Below are 16,749 nucleotides of genomic sequence, written 5' to 3'. Positions count from 1 at the left end.
CCTACTATTGTTCCCAAAGGAATGTGGAAAAACCACACTGATCAAAATGTGATTATATAAGTAAAAATAAAGTTCAATAGAAAATATTCTAGATATCAATATTTTTATATACAGTGTAAATAAATAATCACGTTTTCAAACTAGAAAAATGAAGAACTCAAATGCCTACCATATACACATATCCACTAATATCCCCAGTGAACTCAGCGCGCGCAGCTACTTTCGAACTTCCGGCCGTTGCATCCACAATGGTGCCGCATGCCCATCGCGTAGCCCCTGCGTCACTCTTGTGTATAACGACCGAGCGACCAACGATGCTATATGGGCCGTCAAGGGCAAGAGTCTTATCAATGACGTCACGGGAATATGAAGTTCCGGAGATCATGTTGTATTTTCCGCTTAAGTCACCTATTTCATACATGTCCTGAGTACCCTGTGCAGCGCCGGTGTAAGGATATTTGGCGTCGAATGGGTTCATGTGTCCACCGACGTCTGCGGCTTGACAAACGTCTTCCGGTGGTGTCGAGGGGTCCGTCGGAAATTCATGTATGTGATAAGCGGCCACGTCAGAAATAAGGTTGGATAACTGGACGGACACTTCCGTTTGTCCTGACAGGATCTGTAATGAGTCTTGTGAGAAAGTGATTGTTCCGGTCGGGCTGCCTTGACCCAGAGCGGCGCTCCATTTTGAGATTTTCACAACACGACGTTTCTTTTCATAAATGTTCGCACAAGAAAGTCTTTCGCCGGCGCTGTTGGCGTCGTGAATGGTGATGGACTTGCCAATTATCGACTGTGGCCCGGAAAGCGGAAGTTGCATGTCAGAGAAGAAATATTTCATTTTCCCTCCACTCGAACTACGCACATTGATTTTACCGTGCTTCCCTGACAGGTCACCGAGCTCGCAACGGAAGTGGTTTTCATTATTGCAATGAGTCATGTAGTCCCCATTTAGGTCAACTTTGTACGGATTGTAGTGCCCACCCGCTGACTGGCAGCGAGCATTTGGTGACAGGAAATCAGCACCCAATGGCGTCTCGTGAATATGCCAATTGTGGTTAATGGTTGCACTTTCTCGCTCAGTTCCGTAGTCCAACTCCATATAAATCTGAGTACAGGCGTGCCATTGGTCCTTGGGTTGGCGAAGGACGATCATGCCGATAACTGGGTATGTGAATGTAGAATAAGCCACTGTCATCGGGATGTCCTGTGTTGGCCATATTGTTGAGCAAATCCATCTAGATCCGTCGCCCGCCGCGTGTATGACTAAACTCCGCCCGATTATAGTGTTTTTACCAAAAAGCTGCAAATTTGGGTCCGTAAAGTTCTTAACATATGTAGCCATATCATTAAGGACTCCGAATTTTCCACTGAAGTCTCCGACTTCATACATGTCAGTTGTTGTCGTTGCCGGTTTCGGATATCCACTGCCGGTATGAACATCGAACGGGTTGAAATGTCCGCTCACATCAGAGGCGTCACAAAGACCCTCCCCGGCGACAGTCTGCAACGGCACGGGCCAGTTATGTACGTGATACCCACCGCCACTGAGGTTAAGATTCGCAAGGTCTACTGCAACAATTGCACTGTCAAATGGCGACTTTTGTGAGAATCGGATGGCGCCGCTTACCCCCTTGTCACTAAATTTTGTTTCGGCTTTCATTTCTGAGTATTGAATAATATTCGCACAGGCAACATTAGCGTTTCCATTCCGAAAGGCTATAGTTTTGCCTATTATTGAATTCACCCCACTTAACGGAAGGTTGAGGTCGCCATAGAACGCCTTCAAACCGGAAGTGGAATTAATCAGAAGACCGCCATGCTTTGATGTCAAATCCCCGACAGGACAGCTAGAGTGGTTGGAATCTGAGCAGCTTGTTCCGGAAGAAGAGGCGGGGTTGTACATTGATCCAATGATGCTTCCGCAACGGGCGTTAAGGGGCGTGGTCGCCTCGATATCCATACTCACGTGCCCAGTAGTGATGTCCCAACTCAGCTCAGTCGCCAGCCGATTCTCGGACACCCAGTACAGGTCTAGGTACATGAATGTGTCCGCTCTGGGGGAGGCAAGCTGTTGCCGGAAGACGACGGTACCGCCAAGTGTGGCTGGGAGGTGGGCAAAGGCGGTGATATACTCTGCATCCGCCTCGATTGTTGCGCATATTCGGATGTTTCCGTTATCTCGGACCACGAATGATCGACCTATAAAAATAAGTGTATGCATCTTTGCAGGATGTTCAATAAATTACAAATTCAATAGGTAGTTATATCGTACATTGCCTGGTTCATAAAATCGTCAGGTTTGTTAAATGTGTGCAATCAATGGACGTTATTTTACAGCGCATTCTACTTGCGGATTCGGGGTGTGTGTGGCAACGGCGAAAAACACCACATTTTAATTATATATTTTTCATTTCAGGGGGAAGAGGCGAGAGTTTTAAATGGGCGCCCTCTTCATACACCATATGATCATACTCCAATCTGATCAAAACTTAACAATATCCTCAGGAAATCGAGAACTTTAATCAGATTGAGCCTTTAGCCACATGACAAGGGTGAAACTGTTCTGAGGGTGAGATGGTGCAGTGTCATACTCTCTCGTCCGACACAGGCCCGATCATCTATCATAGAATTTAATACTGCACTTTTATAATATTTGCGCGTGTTTGGTAAAGTGCAAATGACTGCTTATACGTCATTTTCAATTTAAAGGACGAATGTGATTTATTCATCATAATCGCGTATTCGTGTATTTGCGGTTGTGTGTGTGCGTATGCGCGTGCACACGTGCGTGTGTGTGTGTGTGTGTTCGAATGAGGACAAATGCTACTTATAGCAGCGATAGGAGAGGAATCTTTAAGCTTTAAAACATCGTTATTTTACCTAAAATGAATAAAACATTAAATAAGAAATTAAAGTCTCATTTGGTGGTCATGAAAAATGGGCGTGTGAGTCGGATTGTGTGTGTTTTAGTGATGAGTTATTTAATAGCTCACCCATGTATGTACATTTGTTAATATAAAGGCATTCGCGGGGCTTTTCGCACTCAACACTAAGAAAGCAAGCATTTAGTTTTGGTCTTCTCAACGATTAATCGGCGCCGGGTTGCCAAAATGTCCAAAAATAATCCAGAACTATGACTTGAGAGTAAACTCTGTGTAGAAAATATGTATTTAATATTATCTGAAAAATGTCATTTTCGCCAACCGATAAAAAATTTTGGAAACGAAATATTCAGCCAATTATATATAATAATAAATAACATGTTAATAGCCAATTCAAAGTAATCATGCAGCAAAGACATGATTTTAAACAGAGCCTATACGACTGTACAGACGGGAAAAACAATGATAAGAATAAAATCTCATTACTTGTTTCTTAAGATGTTTGAATAGAAATGAACATTGACATATTATTCAGAGATATCATGATAATATGACTTCTATTTGCTTGGTTTGTCACGATTATATATATTTTCGGCTTGTAAGAAGATACAGCCATGACTCGACAGGAAAGTCACTGTCTCATTATCCCTTGTGTGGGAAATATGATCGGTATCAATTTCGGTATAGTTTATCTTAATGGCCTAATAACAATGGAAACAATGCTGTATATTCTTATAAGTAAGTCATCGCACATAGCCGTATACTGACAGTGCATGTAAGTCAGTGTCACTATGCCACAAATTATTAAAGGAATAGCGACCCAGCATGATGTAACATACATTCTATTCAATAACATTGAAGCGTTTTAATATGGCAAAACAATAATCTAGCTATGTTCTATCTTTATTCTTATCGGCGTGTCTTATCTTTATCTAATTAAAGTACACACTATATTTCTGCAGAAAAAGATACACTATCTATTTTAAAATAAAACTAAAAAAAATGATATTACAATCAGGTTGTTCGCGTGACTTCAAAATACACAAAATAATAATGGAATAAAACAATGTCTTGTTAATTTCAATACAATTTAAAAGAAAAACACAAACAAACTTGAGCGTCTTAATGATAAATACATTTAATGGCACTATTTCCAGGTTTGTAAAATGCACTTAAGATTTTTTTTTTATTACGAAATGTGTGGCAAATCATTTGGAGTGTTATAACTAAAAATCTGACAGCTGGAACCCTTCAGCAAATGTTGATATATATGCTCATATATTGTCTTTGAAGTCCACGAGTTTAAAAGCGGCAGAAATTCGATGCAGCAAAAAGCAGAAACGTAATTGGTTGTCTGACATTGTCACGTGTGTAATGCTACCAATGTATTGAATAAAGGTTAAAATATCCGTCAGCTTATGTACTAGTTCTTGTGGGCGAGTAGATATGGTATCATTTTTCTCTAATCTTTTATGGATTGTACCGGTAAGGATTCGCTAAAATAATTATAAAATAAGTGTTTTCTGATGCATTACCCGGCAAAACTCATTTATTTTTAAAACCATACATATATAATTTAATGAAGTTTAGGGGCTAACCTTCAATCGATCGAGTACCCGAAAGGTCAAGGCCACCGACGCTCAATGATCCTTTTCCTGACGTCACTGTCGCTGTCCCAATTCTAAAAATAGCAAATAACATTCTAAAGTAAACTACATTTAACGTATAACAACATTATGTAATATCCCCTAGAGAATAAGAAAATACTTTACTACATTTTAAATAAAATTGCCAAGTTTTAATTTACAATAACACAGTAAAAATATTGTTTATGAATCAACAAGAGACAGAAGTTATGTACCGACAGTAGATTTAAAGAAAGGAAACGGTAACATATAAAAAAGCAAGATTATTTTAAAGCTGTAAGTCAATTTCAGTTATTTCGGTGAATGTCTTTCTTATCAGAGTGTATCCCCATTAGTCAAGGATGTTGCGCCTTAGAATAGGCTGAACCTGCATACAATTCTGACAGTTTAATGTCTGTAGTATTCATACACAAAATTTACCAAAAGTTCCCGCCTGGGACACTCTACAATCCAAGATGGCATCCAAAATGGCCGCCATTGAATTGCCTATTTAGCAAAAATGCTATGCTTGATTATTGCAGGTTTCATTAAATCTATAAGGGTAAATAATTATATGGATATTTCTCCTCTCAAAATCTAGTTCAAAAGTGGCATATAACATTAACCACTTCAAGATCAAGGTCAATGCCATTTCAAGGTCAAAGTGCGAGAAATACCCAAATGGTATATTTTTCCTGTATATTTTTCTACTAAGTGACTCTATTTTTTCAGTTTGTGCTTAGAATTGGTTGCACCATTGTAAATAGTATGTTCATGCTTTTAATTATATAGAAAGGTTACAAACAGAGTGGCTAATGTTAAAAGATGCTATTATATTTCCTATTTTTTATTATAAATCTATATGCTAATAATATACTTGCACTTCAGTCCTTTCAGCCTTTGGATAGAAATAATATGTGACCAAGACTTATTCCTGACAAAAACATAGGAAAAAAATGTATAATGGTAAAAACAAATTCTCTGCTATTTCCCTCCTTACTTTACTAATCATGCCGATAAACGAATGCTATCGAAATAATACGAGATGCACCGAAAACAGAATTATACGGGAATTCATGAGTTAAAATTAATGGATAAACGAAGGCTATCGAAAGAATATGGGATGGACCGAAAACGGAATTATATGGAAATTAATAAGTTAAAATTAATGGATAAACGAAGGTTATCGAAAGAATACGGGATGGGCCGAATTCGGAAATATACGTAAATTCACGAGTTAAAATTGATCGATAAACGAAGGTTATCGAATAAATTCGGGATGGACTGAAAACGGTATTATACGAAAATTCACGAGTTAAAATTGATGGATAAACGAGGGCTGCCGAAAGAATACGGGATGGATCGAAAAAATTGATTACCTAAATACTTTAACATTTATAATCTGCATTTCCATGATGTATCTAAATAACTAGATAAACAGCTTCTTATATCTATTATTATTCACAATATTGTTATACGTGAACATTCTCCATATTTCTTGAGCTATTCTAGAATTGTTATTGTTATTGGCTACCTTGTAACGATAATCACACACATGAATATTTTGTATAATTGTATATATATATATTTGTTTGACGAGATGCTTTGTTGCATAAGTCGAAATAAACTTCTGTTCTGTGTTCTTAATACTCTTACTAAGGATCTGGATACTAGACTAAGGTATCTTGTTACGTGATTCGCAGAACTGAATGGACAGTTAGAGCACATACGTGTACGTGTATATATAAAGAACAAGACAGGAAAAAAGAAACACGGCAAAGCTGCAGGTAACGGAGAGTGAACAAAATACTCACACAGGATTAACCTGCATCCTGTAAAACGTAACACAACAAAAACAATTGAAAATGCATCATTTTCTTGTGTCCGATAACAACAAAACATGAGGGGGTGATAAACTTGAGGGGGTGATTTTATTATGACGTTTTTGATAGATATTTGATATTTCGTAATACTTGATTTAAACCATTTTCCTTCAAGCTAAAAACCTGTCAACTAGTATATATGAAACTTTTATTTACATAAAATGTCCCCTTCAAAATGATTTATTTGCAGATTGGCTTTTTGGTTTTAATAGCTGAAGTTTAATTAATGTAATGGCTGAAATGATATAATTGCTAAACAAGTTGAACTCGGAAAATTCATTTGATCAAAAACAGTATTATGCTAAAATGTGCAGTGTGTCTGACATAATTCATACGCATGATTTATCATGCTTAATACTACTGCATTAGAATCTCGTAAATATTATAAAGTTTATTTATTTAATAAGGTACTGTACTCTTGAAAAATAACCACAACTTATGGTAATGTAAATAATAGAGATACACTTGATAATAAAACAATAAACCCATTTCAATATAAACACCTACGACGTAATTTTAGTTCACATTCTTCGCTTAACAAAACATCGCAGGTCACTAAACAAGAAAGTCGCAGGTCGTTAATTGAGAACATCGCCTGCTGTTATACAAAAACGCTGCAGATCGCTAAACAAGAACATCGCAGGTCCCTAAACAAAAACATCGCAGGTCGCTAAACAAACACATCGCAGATCGCTAAACAAGAACATCGCAGGTCGCTAAACAAAAACATCGCAGGTCGCTATCAAAACAAGAATGTCGCAGGTCGCTAAACAAATATATCGCAGGTCGCTACAGATGAACGTCGCAGGTCGCTATAAAAGAACGTCACAGGTCGCTAAACAAAAACATCGCAGGTCGCTACAGATGAACATCGCAGGTCGCTATAAAAGAACGTCGCAGGTCGCTAAACAAAAACATCGCAGGTCGCTATTAAAACAAGAATGTCGCAGGTCGCTAAACAAAAACATCGCAGGTCGCTATAAAAGAACGTCGCAGGTCGCTAAACAAAAACATCGCAGGTCGCTACAGATGAACGTCGTAGGTCGCTAAAAAGAACGTCGTAGGTCGCTAAGCAAGAACATCGCAGGTCGCTAAACAAAAACATCGCAGGTCGCTATTAAAACAAGAATGTCGCAAGTCGCTAAACAAAAACATCGCAGGTCGCTATTAAAACAAGAATGTCGCAAGTCGCTAAACAAAAACATCGCATGTCGCTAAACAAAAACATCGCAGATCGCTAGTAAAGAACGTCGCATGTCGCTAAACAAATACATCGCAGGTCGTTATTAAAACAAGAATGTCGCAGGTCGCTAAACAAAAATATCGCAGGTCGCTATTGAAACAAGAATGTCGCAGGTCGCTAAACAAAAACATCGCAGGTCGCTATTAAGGAACGTCGCAGGTCGCTAAATAAGAACGTCATAAGTCGCTTAAGAAGAGCATCGCAGACCTGGCCCCAATTTCTCGAAACTTCTTAAGTCCCTTATAACAGGATTAAGCTAAACTCACTATTTTTGTTTTTAATTAATTTGTATGATATTTACTTCTTTGAAAGTTTTTATACTTTACATAGGAATTATCTATATGTTAATTACATTAAACCATTTTTCATTTATCAAAACTCAATTGAAGTATGTATTTTGGCTAATTGAAATAAGCGACTTAAGCCTGTTAAGCTTAAGAAGTTTCGAGAAATTGGGGCCTGTCGCAAAAGAAGACCATCGCAGATCGCTCAACATGAACGTTGCACAGCGAACGCCAACACTTGTCAGTTTTTATTCAGTCCAAAAGGGGAAAGGTTATGGGCATTGCTGTGCAGGTGCGTATTTTGCCTCTGACAACATGTGTAACAAGTTTCATGCTAATATTTTGAACAATCTTTGAGTAATGGCCAAGATTGAAGTTTTTGCATACCGACGACACCGACACCACAAAACCTCGACTTTTTTATTCGATATAAAAAAACGCAAGCTAAAAAAGCATTGAAAACATATATTTTTCATATCTTTTTTAACTAGTTTCAATAACTCATAAGATGTCCTGTATCATTTAATGTTCAATACAACTGTTTTCGTCATAAAATCAGTAACATTAGACCGTAATATAGAAGTGCATTTAAATAAGTAGTTATACACGGACAAAGTAATTACATATTCAGCAAACTTGAATTACAACGCAAAAAAGCGGGTAGAATTAAGTGTTGAAATTAAGTCGAATCGAAATGTACGAATCAATTGAAAAACATGTTCAAGACAGGCCTTTTTACCTGACTGCCCAATCGCTGAAGTCATTTTTTTATATAGTTTTTAAACAATAAGCTAAAAACAGTTTACGTTAACATTGTATTATTATTTAAGGAATGAATTGCGGGGTTGATGTCATTATCGGGGTATTAACGCAATTGGGTTGGTCAATGTGTGTGGAGTCCGAAGGCAATTCATTCCTTATATTTACACCAATAGTTCATTATTTCATTCAAGAATTGTTAAAAAAGTACTTCATTTCATTTAAGAAAACCTTTCAGTATATCCGTTCTTACCCATTCTGTTAATAGAACGACCCGACTATAACCAGAAACATTTTTTCAAATGACGTCACAATAACGCGGGAAAAGATCAACCACTTGAAATCACTTTAAAACGTAAAATTGAAACACTTCTGGTACCAATGTATTTAAAATATAATAAACGAACACTTTTAAAAATGTTGATCTATATTTTACGGGACCTGCAGACACAATACAACCAATAACAAGATCAATAGCTTTCATGTATATTGTTATGCAATGAATTACGATCCAAACATATCCGAAGATGTTGCGTTCATCGATTGATGAACGCAATTGCCGAAAGGCAGTTCATTTAAGGAATGGAAGTTGAGGTGTAAATATAGCAAACATGACGTCACTTACATGCTACCGATGACGTCATTACCACATCGGTCGGGTGTGTCAAAATTTACGCGGAACTCATGGAGCTCAAGAGTGTAGGCGGCGTTTTCCAAGCCCTCCAAGTTAAGTTCGACCGTGACGTCATCTCCGGCCGTCTGTTGTCGAAACGTGATAGCCCCAGTGACGCCGCTCATTTGGTAGCGCGCCATAAGTGTTGTCTCGGCCGCGCAACTTGACACACCTATTAAAAACGAGAACATTTCTGTATCAAAAACTACTTTGTTAACAAAGGAATAAGTACCCCAAGTGTATATTTATTTGCACTTGAAATTAGAAGTGTTTCTTTTGCACCAGACAATTGTTACAACGGCCCCCAGGTCCGGGGAATAGCCGGGAATTTGACTTTCGGCCCAGCCAATCCTGGGTAAAATCTCCGCCCTGCGCGGGGACAATCTTCTGGTAAAGTCCCCGCCAAATGCCACCGCACCCCGGGATACCTAGGTTAGGCCCATTCCCCGCTATTTGATGTGCGAAAACAAAACCACCGCATTCACTCGACACTGCGGGGCCACCTGGAAGTTCAAAACGCGGCCCATTTCCGTGGGGCCGTGGTTGCAATTGACTGGTGCATTACGTTATTGGTTCTGTAGCAAATTTTTTCATGGTGATGCCAGCTTTTCGTCAACATGGAACTTCGGACGCCACGAACGCCGTGCCGGACCGCTCATCTCATTTTGATTTTTGAGCAGTCCTATTCTAATGTGTTATGTTGTTAATGTTTTGATTAATTTATTAATTGTGGTAAATCTTATATGAAAGTAAAGGGTACATCTTTATATAACATTTTTTGTGACAACTGACTTAAACGACGGTACGGTACTATTTCATAGGTTGGGCTGGGTGACCCGAACCAATTGTATTTTTTAAGCTCAAGCAGAGAATCCCCGACTTACTTCCCGAAAAGAATTGTGATTTTTTGGTGCATTGTACTGCCTTCTAAAGGCTGTTTCCCCTTGCGAAAAAGGTGTCCATTTTCCCCAAAAATCATAATATTTTCCCAATTCAGTGAACGCAGTTTACGTGAATCAATAAAAAAGCAATGTACTTCTTGAAAAATAAACAAGATCTTTGAAAGGCAAGCTCTAATACAGTATATTCTATGCATTAAAAAGTCAATACATGTTTATTTCCAATTGTTTTATGTATTTTAACAGGGAGATGCGGTGGAAACACTTCCAAAAAATCCCTAAAGTAGGATAGATTCACACTGATATGCATCAGCTTTATGAGTTTGAACAAAATGTATCACTAATACAACAAACACACAACAACCAAATTACATTGGTGCTATACATTAACGGTTATACAATTATGGTTTATGTAGTACAGTAGTACACATGTACTTGTTCTGATATTTATCTATGTAGTTTATATAAACCAACCTCACATTTCCTGCTGTCCGCAAACAGTCATCGAGGTCGTAAATAAGAAAAATGTAAACTTATTAAAAGGAAAGATATGAAAATATATTTTCCTCTTAGCTCTGGCGACGTTTAGGTATCATTCTGATTAAAAAAACCCTCTTTTTTTGTAAGTTTAAATACGGTTTTAGAAAATATTTATGTAATTTAGTCACTTCACGATAAATCAATATGACAATAAAGAAATCAAATCTATGCTTTGTTTGCATTTCCTTGGTGGGAAAAGTGATATGCCGTCCTCGTTAAATGTTGAACGGAAAAAGCTGCTAAATCTTCGTAAAACACCCACCGTTTAATGCAGTTTCCTACCTATCTACCTTAATGCAAATACAAATTTCAAACATTATTTGCTAGTATTATAAGAAGTCAAGGACACACACGAGGGCGGAAACAATTATTAGTTTTTAATAAGCAGGTTAGGTTTTTAATAATTGTACCAATAATCATTAATTAACCCCATATTGATATATATTCTGGTATCATTTGAAGCCATTTAAAGACTCTCAGTGGACGAAGTTTTAAAGTGACACTCTTATTCAAAATCAATGAATAAACATGCATAACAAACATACATTTTAAGTGATAAACCTTTAACAACTTACTTAATAATGCATTTATGGAAAATAACAATTACTGATAACACGATTGTAACCGTGTATTGAATAGCTGAAAATGCATTTTTTTTTAAATGATAGGTGAATACTAACAGATAGCTGTAATCTACTTTAGTTTCATTAGGTAGAAATATCGTGTTTTCTGGCTGCACATTTTTTTTCAAATGAAACTCCTTATCCTTTATATTAAGAACCATTGTTTTCGACATTTACTCACCCTTTTCTGGTATATTAAAACAATCGTATCAATTGTGGTAAATCTTTTTAGGAATAATAGTGCATTTTTAAAATATGTATTTGTCAAAAAGAACTTCAGAGGGACAAATACTTGATCTTAATTGGATGTTTTATTTATAGATCCAGTACCAATATCGAATTGTTTTTTATCAGCGAGATCTAACCTAATGAGATTACTTATGATTACTGCGTTTACATATAAAAGGGAAAACTATATTAGCGTTTATTTTTACAATAGACAGTAGAATAATAAAGTACATTCAAAATGAAAATATTACTGGTCTGGCTCAACTGAACAGACGTTTAATACGACTTAAACATGAGTACATCGCTTAAACAAACATGGTAGTTGTGGATACCTAATCTCAGTTCAGATAGATTTAAAGCATCCCATTGAATATTCGCTGACCTTATGGCGAGAAATGTAAATTAAGATCAATAGATGTCTTTGCATAAAACAATTTTGATGCAAACTTAACTTAGATGTATTCCTCTGATTCAGGTAATTAACCACAGCTAGTCTTTCGGTTTGAATTCACAGGTGGTATTTGCAAAAAAGAAAGCAAGTTTTCACGGGCATGAAGCTTCATTTTCTTTAAATTGTATGATCATATTTTCGTGAAGATAAAATCATGTTTCTTAACTGCTCTGAAATAAATTGCATGAAACCATTAGGGGCGATGGGTCGGACTTTTTATATTGCGAAAGAGACATCCATATTGCGAACTAATTTTTGTCTAGAAAATTATCATGTTAAATACACACAGTCCTCTTTCAATTTATACGTAATCAGGGGCGTAGCTAGGGCCTAAAAACCGTGTAGGCCTTATGATTCTTTGTGAGTATGGGGACTTTTATATGCACATTACACACACTCAATTATACTTGCAATGATCACAATAAAACCACGCAAAACAGGGTGTTAACAGGGTGCACGTAGTTTGAATAAACACCAAACTTGCCAGGGTTAAAATAAAACAAACTTTTATCTGTGTAGCTATTAGTTTTTATTGTATTTGGTTGTTGAAATTTAAGCATTTTTCAATGAAGGTGTATGCCCAGGCCTACAAGGATATATATATAGCTGTGCCACTGCACGTGTACATAAAAATGCTTGTTTTTCGATCAAAATACTGTCAGAACGAGCATAACTTTATTTTTCTTAAGATTGATCGTTTGTGTACTGAAGTAAATGTGTATGATAAAGCTCATGATTGATCGTAAAATCTTCAAAGGTTGTTTTCTCATGCATTTGAACAACAATGCGCGCAGTTTTACCAGATGTTGCTCATGTCAAAATGGATCGACAACATGTGGTTTATGTCTCGCAAGTCAATAAGAAACACTCCTAACATCCTATACATGATGGTGATTATTACTATTAGTCATTCATATTAATGAATCAACGCATTTGCGATTTTATCTATTTAAGTGTGTACGTCCTGAAAATTAAGTGGGACTTAGTCACTGATATAAGTGCTTATAATTTGGCATCAACCTGTGTTTGCGATTTAAATTAATTGCATTTATATCTAAGTACTGTATTTTACTATGCCATACATATCCCAACAATCCACACACTGTGTCACTCAATAATAATGTGGCTATTCAAATAAAAATATGCATCTTGTATATAAGGAAATGATATAATTATACTAACATTAATATTTTCTGCAAACTTCGCATACTGTTATATTAATAAAATGAAGAGTTTAAATAGTTTACCTATTAGTAGCACGAACATCCATTGCCAGTTTGTAAACATTTCCAATTCCACTGGTAAACCACAGCGCAGTTTGAGTGTCAGTACAATACTGGAGTGACAATGAATCCTCTAGTCCTAAGTATCAAAAATATTTGGTATTTAAAGCCCACAACTAGCAAACACAACGATTCGTATTAAATCACTCTACTGTACGTAGTTCGCATCTACACGCACTATTAAGTATTCTACGTATATCGTGTACAATACTAATACAATCGGAATAAATAGGCTGCACTATAATATTAAAACTAGAATAAAGCTATTTATCAATAAACACATTTTAGAAATAAATCGTGGTTTAATATTACGCCGCTTCTGTGAGTAAAATGGCTTTAGACTTCATAAACAATATTGAAAAATAAGTAATAAATAAGTAAAGTCTAGTATTAAGTTACATGGATTGCCTAAAAATATCATAGAAATTCTTCAGTTTTGTATTTTTGTTTACATATTTTATATATCACTTTACGGCCATGTTGACTATGACGTCATTTCCTCTTATTTCCAGGCGCGTGACGTCAGATGCAATCACATATATTACTAAAATCAGTATTCGTATGTCATTAATTAATTAAAAATCCACAGAAACACAAACAAAAATAAGCCACGACACTATCTTCTTTTCCAGTATTTAACACATGCTACACTAACACAAACATTATGAGTCAGCCAACAAATAATTCAAACACGTGTTTTATCTAATAAGTCATCAGAAGACAATTTTCTTTAAATTCATTGGCTATTCGCGTAAGATTAAGTCGAAAGTCTATCTAACGGCTTATCATTTAACAAATTCCAAGAAACACTGAACAAATATTAACACATTGATTAGAATAGATCTGTCATACTTTTCATATCCTAAACAAACGTTCGATTGTCAAGCATCTATTTCCGCATCCTCGGGCATTTTACCTTTAGTAGTGACAAGTTATTAATTAACAAAATAGTCAAGGGAAGATACTGCGGCCTACAGACGGTAATAAGACACCATGATCATGGCAGTTGTCGCCCTTGTATCTTATAACAATACAACGTTATTTCGTAAAATCAAGACTTAAGTAAGAAATCAAATAAGCTAATTAAACTAGTTTCGCTTAAGAACTTTGATAAAATTTGAGCCAGAATGCCAAGTATAGGGTACACATTCTCCTTTTGTTTCCTTTTACCTCATAATTTGTTCAATAAATCAATCATTATAAGGCTATAATTATGATCGGTATGATTGCATCGTACCTTGGAGGATAACGCTTATTTACTAGTCAGTTTGACACAATTCGTTTGATATTTAATTGCCTTAAGGTTGATGCTGAAACCGATGTAGCTTATATCTTTATGTTAAATTGTGAACGTATTGATACATTTTTGACCCAGTGTGAGGTCGAGAGCTCGTAAACAGGTATAACCGCCCAGTGAATTCTTGCCCAGATTTCTTTGGCCGTTCCAAAGTGGAACCCCAACAATCACCCATGCGATATTTAAAAAGTTGCGTAATACGTATAGTGTTGTCCTGAAGTTTGTTGTCTTGTGGCGTTGTGTATCGTGTTTGTTTTCAATTTTGGTAGTGAAAATTGTATACGCTTTCTTGTGGAGGTGGAGACCCCGACTCCCCCCTAAAACAGACCCCCCCCACACACACACAATTTAACGTAAAAAGAGAACGAGTTTGAATTCATGTTCGCGATTGTCATACCCCTGTTCTCGTATTGGCTGTCACATATTAGTAGTATCTAATATATATATGTTCAATATCCGATGTCCGATCTTGATTTATTTCTCATCAGATATGTTTAAGATATACATTTTTACGTTATCAATTTGAAATGTTAACAGTATGCAATTAAATTTGTGCTACCTGTAACACGTTTCAATGCGTCGATTCATATAAGGCCTAAAAAATAAATTGTGTGGTTCAAGTCACCGACCCTACCTGGAAAATATCGCCGACCCTACTGTTTTTTTGTGCGACTTGCGGAAAAAACCCACTCCAGAACGTCGGAAGTTTAAGCTCATAACACCCAAGATGAGTTTCGAACATGTAGAGATAATGTTTTTGTTCGAGCCGGGATCTGTATTCGAGATTGACATGTCAACATACGACAAGGGGCCATGGACCCGTTTGTATGAAGAACAGCTGTACGATATTCCTGTCGTACAATTTATCGGGAAATTCTCCGACTTTTCGCTCTTCAGAGTAAGGTATATACAATGGAACAAAATGTCTCTGGATAATAGTACAAGTTTTCCCACACATGAGATTGAATGCCGGTCTAATTTCAATATACCCCACCCACCACTGCATGAGGCATGACCCATTACACTTGTCATGTTGTCAGATGCAATCATAAAAAAATATTTTAAATAAAATAGCAGCAGGGCAAACATACTACTAGTATTGAAAGGAAATATAAAATACTGGGAGTTCTGACATAGGCTGGTGCCTGACAAAATGTGACTTACTTTTAAACTGGGACTGAAACCTGGGTCTGTTGCCATTTGTACAGTTTATAAATTATTCCTAACTTTACTTCTTGAAGAATGGCAGAGAAATGTTTTTGAGATGCTGAAGCAGGTCAATATTGTCACATTTCATTATCAATATGTTTTGCTTTCGGAAGGTGTGTGACGAATGACATCCAAACTGGCAATGACACACCACCTAACTGCAGCGATGCTCAGCAATGTCCTTATATAACTGAAATTTTGTTGAAAAAGGATAAAAACAAAGCAAACAAACCTGTACCAAACTAAAAAAAATAAATAGGTGGGGTGCTTTTTAAGGAGGAGGAAGGGGGGGGGACTCAAGCGCCACAATTGAGGCTTTAACAGCCCTCACCACTACTACTACTACTACTATTACTACACACGTTTTGGTGTGTAGTGTTCAAAATATTTTTAAAGCGTTTCAAATCGTAAAATTGAGTACTACACTTTCATTTCAGACAATCTAGTTGAAATAGTAATACAAGACATCCAAATCGTACATCATTACATTCGTATAATTTATTTTGATACATAAAATCGCTGACAACAATACTCCCGGCCTAAACATGCAGATAGGTTTTCACTTAAAATAATATCATTGCTGAAATCTAAATCCATATTAACCCCGTTTTGTCATACTTTTAACCAGTGCTATATGAAGGTGAAAAGAAAATCGCTTCGGTAATAGACAGCAGTTTTAATGTCGTATGCTTTGAAATCATCTGTGCATCTTTAGAAATAAAACACATTTACTTAAAATAAAATATTTACTAAGAACTTATTCAGATGCATGTCAATGAAAGAAAATAAACCATGTACATTGAATGCGCTTGATGGTCGGTTATTCCTTTTAATGTCTAATTGGTATATATTGGTCGGTGGTATAAT

At 36.4% G+C, this 16,749-nt stretch overlaps 1 protein-coding gene across 9 annotated transcripts in view; it reads right to left on the bottom strand.

Moving 5' to 3' along the window:
* The window catches only part of LOC128211398 (uncharacterized), a 25,618-nt gene extending 11,281 nt beyond the window's left edge, over positions 1-14,337 (bottom strand). For 2 of the 9 annotated variants that reach the window (XM_052916139.1, XM_052916147.1), the window contains exons 1-6: positions 13,829-14,222; positions 13,341-13,455; positions 9,305-9,524; positions 6,325-6,342; positions 4,484-4,566; positions 170-2,202 (exon numbers count right to left, since the gene is read on the bottom strand). In XM_052916139.1, the coding sequence (XP_052772099.1) occupies positions 170-2,202; positions 4,484-4,566; positions 6,325-6,342; positions 9,305-9,524; positions 13,341-13,380 (2,394 nt within the window). In that variant the 5' untranslated portion in view covers positions 13,381-13,455; positions 13,829-14,222. The other 7 variants (XM_052916145.1, XM_052916140.1, XM_052916141.1 and 4 more) reach the window with 7 other exon arrangements.
* Between the last annotated feature and the right edge of the window lie 2,412 nt (positions 14,338-16,749).

Source organism: Mya arenaria, chromosome 12 (assembly GCF_026914265.1).
Source record: "Mya arenaria isolate MELC-2E11 chromosome 12, ASM2691426v1".
In the NCBI taxonomy this organism is placed as follows: Eukaryota; Metazoa; Mollusca; class Bivalvia; order Myida; family Myidae; genus Mya; species Mya arenaria.
This window is presented reverse-complemented; position numbering and strand designations above follow the sequence as displayed.